Source organism: Anabrus simplex, chromosome 13 (genome assembly GCF_040414725.1).
Source record: "Anabrus simplex isolate iqAnaSimp1 chromosome 13, ASM4041472v1, whole genome shotgun sequence".
Classification (NCBI taxonomy): Eukaryota; Metazoa; Arthropoda; class Insecta; order Orthoptera; family Tettigoniidae; genus Anabrus; species Anabrus simplex.
Window position 1 is genome coordinate 85,689,772 of NC_090277.1, and position 12,999 is coordinate 85,702,770.

Here is a 12,999-nt window from a genome sequence, read left to right on the forward strand (position 1 = left end):
TTGTACCTGCCATGCTTGTTATGGCTTTGTTTTTGAAAAGAAAATATAACCTTGTTAAATTTTAAATTAATTTTGCTTTCGTAGCTGGAGACCTATTCATACCCGCACCTTCTTTCACCTCTACCTACCACGGAAAACTCCGTAACAAGTGGTAGCAGAGCGTGGTTTCGATCCACGGACTTCTGGGTTATGGGCCCAGCAGGAACGCTTCGCACCCGCCCCGAGAGTTAAACTGCTGAGCTAGCAAAGAAAGAATTTATTAATCGGCCATTACCTTATTGATGACCGCTGCCGAGGAAAGAGGCGCTTCCCGCCTCCTGCTATGTACTTTATACACTGAAAGATGGAACAGAAGTGGCCCGGAGACCCTAAAATCAGCAGTTTAAATACTCTCGCAGAAGGTTCTAGGCGTTAGGGGAATGAAAACACCCTCCCGCGATGATTTTATTGGTAGATCAATAAACCCCCTACACAATACTAAGAAGAAACACATAATTGGTGGAAAATTAATTCAAGAAATTCGGGATAGGCTAGATTTAAAACAAGGGGAAAGAAGGGGTTAATATTGCCAACTTAACCGAAGACTGAAAAAAATTTAGCAAAGAACAAACATTTGAAATAAAAATTTCTCCAACAAAATAGTTCTTTGACTCCGCACTAGGTTGCACTATTGTTGATCTTCAGTAGTGTCCTCTAGAAGAGAAAGTTCACACTTCTTACTTCAAGCGAAACAAAACCACATCAAAAATGACACAGTTCAAAAACTCAAAATTTTCCACGTGGTGACATCTTCTGAGAAAGTAGAGAATTAATAGCGTAGATAAAGTTCAGACTTCCTCCAGCAGAGGAGTTTCAACTGGCGCACATTTTAAATTAGCGGAGTGGAGGTGTACCGCCCGGTACAATAATAATAATAATAATAATAATAATAATAATAATAATAATAATAATAATAATAATAATAATAATAATCATAATAATAATATTGGTCGACAGGATAGGCGAGGTGGTGGTGTACAATTCCTAATCACTACATTGCGTACCAAAATCCTGGATTCAATTCCATATGACGCTGTTGATGGTGATTTGTCCGTCGGATGGAGACGTTAAGCCGTGAGCAGACCCCTTGGTGCTATTCAATAGGAGTAGGCTACGTGGCAACATCGGGTGTTACCATCCTCTCCCTACCTCATCATGACTCACCGACAAGTGTAGGTCACCCATGAGAGTCAACTAGATAGACCTACATCTCACCATCTAATAATAATAATAATAATAATAATATGCAATTACTTTCTTTCTACCTCATATTCAATGGAATAAGTTCTACTTTAAGCTAGTTAGTACATATTGTTGTATAACTTCAAATAATAACTTGATATTTTTCTGTTATTATTTACTCCGTATTTATGCTATTTTTCATTAAATGTAATTGATTGCCACGATATTTAAAATTATGTATTTGTTTATTATTACTTTGATTATTTATTTGTCATATAATTATTTGTTTACTCCTTTGTTTGCTTAATTATTTGTTTGTTTTATTATTTGTTTAATTCTTTGTGTGTTTAATTATTTTTGTCATCTATTTATTTATGCGTTTTGTTTCTTTACTTGTTTACTTGCTTAATGCTTGTTTAGTTAGTTACTTATACACTATTTGTGTCTTCTTCATTTCTTACTTTTTTGTTCTTTACTCATTAATCGTTTCCCATTTTTGTTAACTTATTTGTATAATATTTATTTGTGCCTTTACATATGATTATTTATGTTTTTGTTTTGTTTACTTATTCCTTATTTGTATATATAAATGTAAGTTTATACATGTTTAGTAATGAAGGCAGGTGAATGCTTTTCTTGGGTCCTACTTTGTAGACTCACTATACACTATGACCTGGGAATTAGTCTCATTGAACACAATTTAAACTAGTTTGTATTAAAGTAACGAGCAGTTCACTATATAACTGTTTGTTGTGAGTTTGTGTTCGTTAGACGCTATTCTTATAGCTCGCTTTTCACTCCACGTAACTACTGTCTATCTTCTTCAAGTCTGGTTTGAGCTCCGAGGTCTATCATTTTTTGTATCAAACTGATGACGTTACGTCTCTTATGGTCGGTTTCTTGAATCTTAACTTGTCTTTACAAAAGTTATGGTTCTAATATCTCATCAATAAAATAATTCAAGATTTGGGTTTCGTTAAACTTAAAAATAGATAAATTATGAACAAATAAAATTTTGGTTTGTTGGAATAGTTCATGATCTATCCCTCATACGGATATAACGTGACTTTCGATTTCCTAACCATAACAAGGAGAAACTGGATGGAAATAAGAATGTTGAACAAGCAAAAATTACTTCACGATTTCTGAAAAGTTCGGCGTTTTCACTTCCCAGAGATTGAATGCATAAGCCTATATGAATACAATCTGTACAGCCTATGACATTCGGTAAACCGCCCATTTTATAAAACAAATCTACTTTAAGAATCTCTCTGAGTGTACGTAGTTGTCTCAGTCTCGCAGTTGCTGTACAAGTCTTCTTTAGTACTTCAAGAAAAACTGTACTTTTATGTACACCCAAATCATAAGCCACAAATATTTAAGAAGATCCATTAGGAAAATATCTAAGTGTTACCAAAACCTGTTCATTAGGTGTCAACGAGTAGCTGGTAATAAATTAGATTATTCACAATACTTTACGTCAAATTTCTACAAATTCCTCTTCACTATACAAAATCATAAAGTCGGTTCACCTTCCAACAAGCCTAGTTCTGTTGGTATTGTACATCTGTAGTAATGAAGGCAGATGAATGTTCTTCTTGGGTCTTACACTCTAGAGTTACTGTACACAGTTGTGCTAGTTTACCTTTATCGAATGCTTTCTCGTAATCAAAACAACATTTATAGAGGTTTCAAAGTAGAATTAGCAGCTGATATTTTCTTCTGCCATTTTATATGGCGGGCACAAAAATTCGTTCGTATTGTCATTTAAAACGCCTAGAAGGTATGCCTAGCCACTTAACAGCTGGGACAAACAAGTTGCTGGCCTAACTCTTGAAAGGGCATCTGTGGTAACGTTGCTGTAGAGCAGGGGGAGGAAGTCGTTTTTGGAAAATTACTACAACTTTCCTAGAGGAGAATTATTTCTCATCATCATCATCATCATGTACTCAGTCTTACAACTGGTTGGTCCACGCGATGACTCTTCTCCAAATGAGTCTATCTTGGCCTGTCCTTTTACTTTCTTCATAATCTTCTACACCAGTCCAACTGAAGAACGTCTTCATAAATGCGTTTTTTGCCTCCCTTGAGGGCGTTTCCCAGGTATTTCGCCCTCGAGTACTTCAATGATTAAACTGCCATGTAGTAATCTGTTTCACAGCCATGCTTATATTTTTATTTTATTTTATTGATTACCTGCAACTTCTCGTTAACCCTGTCGATTATATCCATATTATCCATGTTCTCCACCCAGCTTATTTTTTCCAAAAGGTTCCATCACCACATCTCAAAGCCTTTTAGTATTTTTATGCCTGTCGATTTTCAGAATGCAAAATTATTGTAGCGAACAAGAAGTATAGTCTAATCTGCACAACAATAATGCTATGAGTTTTGCATACGTGTTAGGGGTACGGCCCATTAGAAACCCTAGAATTGATGTTACTCTCATTATAGTACGCAAGAGCGGACTAGACACCTCCTAACAACCAAATTACTTTGCATTCTAACCTATTACTGGATAAAAATCCGTGGTCTAATCATTACACAAGCGTAGAGATCAAGAGGATAGCACTGGCCAAACAAGCGTTCATTTGCTGCAAACTAAACACCTGGACATCCAAGTCAGGAGCGTGCTGTTATACGGCTGTGAATTCTGGAGATTAACTAAGCAAGACAGTAAACGGCTAGAAGCTTTGGAAACGTGAACCTGAAGACGAATAAAGATGATGCTTGTTGTTTAAAGGGGCGTAATATCTAGGTCAACGGCCCCTAATGGTACCAAATGACGAAATGTATTGTAATGAAAATTTAAAAGTTCAGAATCATCCACTGACAAGGATTCAAAACATTGATGACGGAGAATAAATGCTTTGATATGCATTTAAACAATCGGCGGATCCGCTTTGCAATGCCCCACTTTCCCAGAAACCAGCATAAACAATAGTATTATAGACCAAGGGATTGCTTCTAAAGCACAATCCTGAATCGAGGATGCCTGTTCTCTAAAGGGATCCAAAATCCAGGTCAATGGCCCCTCATAATGGTACTTATCGCTAATAATGTAGAACCATGGTATTTCTCAAGTAGTGGTTCTAATCAAAAGTAGCGTAGACTCACGATGTTCCACACATTATGGTACTACTCACAGGTAACGCATACCTATGGTGTTCCTCACATAGTGGGCACTAATCAAGGCAACGCAGACTTATGGTGTTTCTCACATAATGCCGCCACTCATAGGCAACGCAAACCCATAGTGTTCCTCACATAGTGGGTACTAATCACAGGCAACGCAGACCCACGATGTCGCTCATATGGCGGTATAATCACAAGCAACGCCCAGACCCGTGTTGTTTCTCACAATGGTACTAACCATGGGTAATGGAAAACCCGTACTGATTCACCCTCTGTTGTCACTAATCACAAACCTATTGTGTACCTAACATAATGGTACTACTTGCAAGTAAAGACGATCCATGATGTTCCCCGCGTGATGGTACTAATCACAAGTAGTTTCATGGTTCTAATACAATCATCCCTTGGTCTCCCCTTTTAGTCGCCTCTTACGACAGGCAAGGGGTGCCGTCAATGTATTCTTCATCTGCGTCCCCCACCCAGGGGGGAGTCTGAAAACGAATACTGAGTGTTATCTGGATGGAAGATAGATCAAATGAAAGAGTCCTGAATGAAATCAAAGGGAAGAGAGAAGTAATCACCATAAAGAAGGAAAGGGCGTCCAGATTCTTTGGGCACTTACTGAGAAATAACAGCTTCTTGACGAACATCATTGAGGGAAAAGTTCTGGGAATGAAAGGGCGAGGAAGACCAAGGATCAGGTATCTTCAGGAGCTGATGCTAAATCTTGGATGTACCACCTACCATGAGATTAAACATTAAGCTGGGGATGACGGTTCCTTCGACAAGGCACCGCCTTTAGTAAGTAATCCTCCATTGCATGAATTATGTTTCATTTCCGTTTGATGATGAAAATTTAAAGTTGTAAAGTTATTTTTTCTTTTGTAAGCTGCTTTATGTCACATCGACATAGATAGGTCTTATGGCGACGATGGGATAGGAAAGAGTGGGAAGAAAGCGGCCTGGTGTGAAAATGAGAAACGACGGAAAACCATCTTCAGGGCTGCCGACGGTGGGGTTCGAACCCACTATCTCCCGAATACTGGATACTGGCCGCATTTAAGCGACTGCAGCCATCGAGATCGGTGCTTTAAAGTTCAACTTGCCTTCAGTATCTTAGATTTACCAACAATTATTTACTAGATCTAATACCTCAACACTAGTACGTGATGTGTTTTACCATACTGGAATATGTGCACGATTTTTCGCTAAGCTTTTAACATTGAAAGACCAATCATTACTGCCTTCTGGCCATGGATACGTATTGCAAGGCGTAAGTCATGTCTTTGAGTTGAGCCACAGGTACTCCTGAAGCCTGTAGTAATTTGATAGCGAGGGCCAAGGGGTACGCATAAACGTTGTAGGGCTCGCTGGTGTATGTGGTTGATTGATTGTACAATTGAAGCTCTATCCATTAACACGTTAAAGCAGCAAGCTAGAAAATCGTAAGATTCAAATATGAATCACAGTGTACTGTAGGGCTAACTAATCTGGTAATGCCTGGCGTAAAACAGTGTAGGAGAAACACCCGCATGCTTTGATCTCCAGCACAATCTCCACATTCTATTGAATTCTTCACCCTCCTCGTTCGTAAGCGTTGACTTAATGCTTCTCTCCGTGCTCCACATTCCTTGGTCAACGTGTTGTTCCACTGGCACTGGGAAATGTATATGTATATATTTATCAATAACTATCTGGTTGTAACAAGGGCAGTCATGTGGTAGGGGTGTGATTTCATCTTTTTCCAATAAATATTTGTGTGTTATCTGTGGCCCCGCGGGTCCCTCATAAAGCTCGTCGATATTACCGCCCCGGGACGCTGATAGTCCGCGCCCCCCAACCCCTCACCACCGCCACCACAGATAAAGTATCAGAAGCTCCTTTGCAGAGCGGAATAAAGACCCATTCCATTGCTAGCAGCCCCAGATATTGCTATAAGTTAACACTTAGGAATTGTCTCTCACTAGATACTTGCTCTGTGGACTTTCTGGGTTGTTCATTACATAGATTCAGTCGGTTAGTCCTTGTCCTCTATTTCCAAGGTAGTAGGTTCGATCTTGCCCAAGTTCGTCGTCTAAAAGTTACAACACTACCTCGTTAGCTTTCAATACGCTGTAAAACTCCGGTGCGACAAAACTTACGACGTCTTAGAAGCTGTTAAAATCAACAACAATTGAAGAAAAATGTTTTAAGCGTTTGATATCTTCTTCTTTCTGTGCCGTAAATGTAGCAAGCAGTAGCTACTCGCATCGGGGTCGGCGAATACAAAGGCAGTACTCATTTCTTCGGAGTACGCTTTTTTCCTTTTTTTTTTCAATTTGCTTTACGTCGCACCAAAACAAATAGGTATTACGGCGAAAATGGGATGGGATAAAAAAGGGCTAGGAGTGGGAAGGAAACGACCGTGGCCTTACTTAAGGTACAGCCCCAGCAATTGCCTGGTGTGAAAATGGGAAACCACGGAAAACATTTTCAGGGCTACCGAAAGTGGGGTTTAAACCCACTAGCTTCCGAATTCGAGCTCACAGCTGCGCGCCCCTAACCGCGTGGCTAACTCGCTCGGTAACATTAGAAGAAAAATTACTTTCAGTCTCACTGAACAAATACAGTACTTCTTTCACTTATGTTTTTGAAGTTTTAACTTTATTCTGTTAATTAAGCATCTAAGTGGACCGCCTCTGTGGTGTAGTGGTTAGTGTAATTAGCTGCCACCCCCGGAGGCCCGGATTCGATTCCCGGCTCTGCCACGAAATTTGAAAAGTACTATGAGGGCTGGAACGGGGTCCATTCAGCCTCGGGAGGTTAACTGAGTAGAGGTGGGTTCGATTCCCACCTCAGCCATCCTGGAAGTGGTTTTCCGTGGTTTCCCACTTCTCCTCCAGGCAAATGCCCGGATGCTACCTAACTTAAGGCCACGGCCGCTTTCTTCCCTCTTCCTTGTCTATCCCTTCCAATCTTCCCATCCTCCCCCCCCCCCGTAAGACCCCTGATCAGCATAGCAGGTGAGGCCGCCTGGGCGAGGTACTGGTCATCCTCCCTAGTTGTATCCTCTGACCCAGAGTCTGAAGCTCCACTACACTGCCCTTGAAGCGGTAGAGGTGGGATCTCTCGCAGAGTCCGTGGGAAAAACCGACCCTGGAGAGTAAACAGATAAAGAAGAAGAAGAAGACTGTACCAAGACACAAACCAAACGTTTCTTTGTGTTTTTACGGATTGCTCATTCGGACTTTTCTAAGAGCAGTTCTTCTTCTGATCTATTTTTCGCAGCAGCTCATGTTGTTCATCAAGGAACAACATAAACATGTAGGCCTACTAGACGACCACTAAATTGGAGCTAATCGACAACCATCACTTTGGTTCTGCTACAATGAGAAAATGTTTAATTCACTTGGTCAATTGGACTTAGCAGCCATCCTGTGGAGAGACTCGTCACTGCATTGTGTATTCACAGACCGAGGCGGAGCGCAGAAGGTGTTCGAGCGAGCACATTGCATTACACAGATGGTGACAAACTCTCACTCTTCTGCAGGGAGAAGAATGTTTGTGTATTCTTCACTCCCAACTCTTGCTTCTCGTTCGCCTCGACGCAACTTTATCAAGTTTGAGGTCGATTCTCAGACCTTGACCTTCCTTAAATAAAACACACTGCCTCTAGCAAATAAGAACCGTCGTTTTTCTCCCTTTCACTAAAGCTATCTTGGTCATCAATCCCTGTACACTCAATCATATATATTATATCAGTAGTGCAGATCCATTTGCGGCGCTCACAAGTAACGGATCGTGACAAATGAGCATTCAAAAGAAAGAGAATAGACATTAGCAGAGACGAATTCCACTCTCATTACATAAAATATCGACAATTTCTTTAAAAAATGAGTTTAGAAAACTGTACGAAGTGTGCGATTTGCAAATACTGTTGCTGTAGAAAAATACGCGTCATCATTGATGTCCACTTCATATTTTGGCCGCTGGGACGCCTATTTTATGTCATTATAATATGATGTGACTATCAGTTAAGAAAAGAATGATAGCAAAACCGAAAAATACTTCCGGAACATTCTTCAGTATACAGAAATAATGCACTTGCGTTTGCTACCGTTCAAGTGGATACCATAAATGTTAAAAAATCAAAGATTACATTAAGTGGCAATATCGTAGTGATTTGTGTATTCCTTAATTCACCAGGGGCTACTCCATCACATACTTTATGAACATGCAACATTTCTCGCACGGGTCTCCTAGTAACGCTAACTTCCCATTTGATCGAAACATTCAGTTTCAACTTAGGACTTGACCGGAATTTGAGGTCAGATGTCTTTCCTATCGGATGGAGGCGGTTCGGGATTCGAACTCCCTATCGGCTTCCCCTTATTATGTATGAGGTAAGGGTGTGTCCTGCTCGAAGGCAGGTCCGAACCTCCGCAGAGGTGTGCCTGAGCCGGAGTTTACGTACGGTAGGTTGGCCAGCTCCTTTCCGCTCCTTCATTCCCTTAACCCTCACCAACAGCGCGTGGCAACCCATCCAAATCTTGACCACGCCCAATGTTGCTTAACTTGGGAGATCTCGTGAGATCCGGTGCTTCAACACGGCTACGGCCATTGGCCCTTATTGTGTATAGGGTGGAGAAAGTAAAACTGTATGAATACGAGAACTGCCTATCACAGTAAATGCTGAAGCAGTGGTTTCGATGCACCATCACATGTCCGAACGTGCGCATCTCCCGACTACAGTATGTCGCTGTGTCATTGCGTGTGAGTGAGTGAGTGAAGGAGAGGAGCAGACGTGTTTAGCGACCTCTTGAATGTAACACAAAAAGTGTTCTTGATAAAACAGCGCGTGTTCATTGTCGAGTGTTATTCGAAGCACGATTCGTGGAAAACCTGTGCGGGACTGTTTTCGCAAGAGTTTAAGACGGGAAGTGTTTTGGGGAAACTTCCAGCAATGTCTGCAATGCAAAACTTGGTGGCAAAATGGCGTGGAACCGGGTCTATAGCAAATAAAAGCCGTAACTATCCAAAAACTGGTTCGAACACCAGAAAACATTTCTCGAGTAAAGGAAAGCATCGGACAAAGTTCGACGAAATCTCAACGTCGTTTATCTGTGCAAGTGGGAATTAAGACATCGTCGTGTCGGAATGTTAGCAAGAAGGACCTGCATCTGTATCCTTACAGACCTTCGCATGTTGAGTTCTGCCGGTGGTTTCCGAGTGAAATGGAGTCAGGAATTTTGTATCCTTTTTATTTCTAGAGATGAGGCCATTTGTAGCATCTTCTGTGATGTTCATTAATGAGCATCAATCCCGCGTCAGTCCTGTTGTAAATATTCTCCGGGCGTTTTATTTTGCTAACCCGGTACGAGAATACTCTCAGATTTTAAAAGGTGGCAAAAAACGGCGATAACGATATAGTAACAGGGAATCCAGTGAGATAACTGAGGTTAAGCAATGTTGGTTGTGGTCAGTACTAGGAGAGGTAGCTGCATACTATTCGATCGCTTCTATAGTTGATGTATGTGGCTGAGTTATATTCTTCTTTCTTTCTTTCTTTCTTTCTTTCTTTCTTTCTTTCTTTCTTTCTATCTATCTATCTATCTATCTATCTTTCTTTCTTTCTTTCTTTCTTTCTTTCTTTCTTTCTTCGTTATGTACAATTTAAAGAGGGCGTTTGAACTTGTTACCTTTGACTGGGGACATACCCATCTTCTTCTTTTTCTCGAAAATCCTCTACATGAAATCTCTCTTCTTCTTCTTCTTATTTTCCACAATCATCTAAATGAAATCGCTCTTCTTCTTCTTCTTCTTCTTATTATTATTATTATTATTATTATTATTATTATTTTCCACAATCATCTAAATGAAATCGCTCTTCTTCTTCTTCTTATTATTATTATTATTATTTTCCACAATCATCTAAATGAAATCGCTCTTCTTCTTCTTCTTCTTCTTCTTCTTATTATTATTATTATTATTATTATTATTATTATTATTATTATTATTATTATTATTATTATTATTATTATTATTATTATTATTATTATTATTATTATTTTCCACAATCATCTAAATGAAATCGCTCTTCTTCTTCTTCTTCTTCTTCTTCTTCTTCTTCTTCCTCTTCTTCTTCTTCTTCTTCTTATTATTATTATTTTCCAAAATCCTCTACATGAAATCGCTGTGATGTTTTTCCGTTCTTCTATCCACTGTTTCCTGCGTCCTATTTAGCTTTTGCCACAAGTCTGTGATTTGGAGCCAGAATTCCAAAGAATTTACCATTTTTATGGTACCGTGTGTAGTGTGCAGCATATTATTATTATTATTATTATTATTATTATTATTATTATTATTATTATTATTATTATTATTATTATTATTATTATTATTATTTAGAGCCTCAATGGCTCAGGCGGCAGCGCGCTGATATCTCACCGTTGGGTTCCGTGGTTCAAATCCCAGCCACTCCGTGTGAGATTTTGTGTTGGACAAGGCGGAGGCGCGTCAGGTTTTTCTCCGGGTACTCCAGTTTTACCTGTCATCTTTCATTCCAGCAACACTCTCCAATATCATTTCATCTGTCAGTCATTAATCATTGCCTCAGAGAAGTGCGACACACTTCGGCAGGCTGTAGAGTTCGTATCCTCGCCGCTAGATGGGGGCTTCATTCATTCCATTCCTGACCCGGTCGAATACTTGGAAAAGGATGTGGATTTTCAATATTTTTTTTATTATTATGCCTTTATTTCTATGGGGTGAACTGTGCTGTTCTGCCAAACAGTGCCTTATAATGCACATCAAGTTTTTACAATGTGTTTTACGTATTACGCACGCACACTGTAATACTGAACTGTATACAGCTATAAAAATACACTTAAGGAAAGAAAAAAGTAAAGACATACATAAAGTAATCCAGAATAAAGAAAATGTCCTAATTTGTCAATACAAATATATTTATCACGAAACTTGGTAACACACTGGATGAAATATCAAAACAGGAAAAAACAAGTTTTATATTTACACTCAACTTAATCCGTCTAAGTACCGCTGGCAATATTTCTTTTAAAATACCGGTTTAGATAGGGTGTTCCTGATATTATTGGGTAATTAATTCCCTAAATTAATTTATTGTAGAGGGTGGATCTGTTATTTGGTCATTTGAGCAGCTCTGTTATGTATGGTTGAGAGCAATTGGGACCGAGCAAGTGGCTGCGCGGTTGGGTCACGTAGCTTTAATTCGGGAGATTTTGGGCTCGAACCCCACTGTCGGCAGCCCAGAATATGGTTTTCCGTAGTTTCCCATTTTCACACCAGAAAAATACTGGGGCTGTACCTTCATTAAGGCCACAGTCATTTTATTCCCGCTTCCAACCCTTTCCTATCCCATCGTCGCCATAAGACCTATCTGTGTCCTAGAATTAAATTAGAACGATAAAACAGCCTGTTTTGTTCGTAACACTACTAGACAATAAGTAGGACTGACACACCTTTTCTCTCTTCTTTCAGACGGGTTCTACGGGGACATCGCCGTGCCCAATGTCCTGTACGAGCTGGAGTGGCAGCTCCAAGGGATCAACAGCAGTAGTACGATGAAGAGCCACAGTGCAGAGTGGCAACCTTCCTCAACGCCGCGAGGACATCGGGGGAAAGGACGAGGAACAGGACGCAAGCGGAGAAGGTAAGGGCAGGCTAGTGTACGGTGAGAGCCGTTCGTTCTTCTACTAGGCAACCCGTGTAATTGTTGTGTGTAGCGGGGTGCGGAACTTACAGGAGACTGCAGTCAGGGCACAGAGCGATAAACAGCGTGATAGGCGGATGTTGGATCAAAAGCATCTTGAGAAGCAGGCGAATGCCATTGGCTGATCATTTGGCGAGGCTGCTAGAGAGGGCAGTACCTAGACCTGTAATGGACAGGGAATACCAGAAAAAAAATTCGTCCTGCATATTAGATTAAGCCTGCTTTGGCGAGATGTCGCGAAAAAAATACCAAAACCAGTTGAACGCAGCGGAATATTGAAAGAAAGAAGCGCTAGATAGGCAGAGACGGAGGTAACTTGTGGTCTTCAGGGCCGGTGATCACTGAGTGATGATGATGATGATGATGACGACGACGACGACTGGGTTCCTCGGTAAGGGTTTTTTTTACAATTTGCATTGCGTCGCACCGACAGAGATAGGTCTTAATGCGATGATGAGACATGAGTGGGCTAGGAGTAGGAAAGAAGCCAGGGTGGCCTTAACTAAGATACAGCCCCAGCATTTGCCTGGTGTGAAAATGGGAAACCACGGAAAACCATATTCACCATCTCCAAGTTCACATGTCCCAAAAACCGTATTCTCTATTTCCTGCGGCAATAATTTAAAAACTGTAAATACTAGCAAAAATATGGCAGCTGACATGAAAAGAGGAAAGTCCACTGAGTTTACTCAAACAGCTTTCAAAATCAGATTTCTTAATAGTGAGTGGCACACGCATCGACCATTTTGTACTGAGAAAGGGGCTCGTAGACTTCCACTGAATACCAAGAAAACGGAGTACATGGAGTGCAGTCCACAGACGGATGGAACCATTTCAGATACAAGATACAAAATAAGAGTTTTGTCTGTACATTGCTCAGAATTTGAAAAGAATGGTATTTCTGTATCGATCAT

General features: G+C 40.3%; 1 protein-coding gene across 1 annotated transcript in view; it reads left to right on the plus strand.

Moving 5' to 3' along the window:
- The window catches only part of LOC136884952 (protein tolkin), a 193,513-nt gene that overhangs the window by 102,317 nt on the left and 78,197 nt on the right, over positions 1 to 12,999 (plus strand). Inside the window, exon 2 of the mRNA XM_067157293.2 lies at positions 11,854 to 12,025. Within this exon, the coding sequence (XP_067013394.2) occupies positions 11,854 to 12,025 (172 nt within the window). The remainder of the gene's footprint in view (positions 1 to 11,853; positions 12,026 to 12,999) is intronic.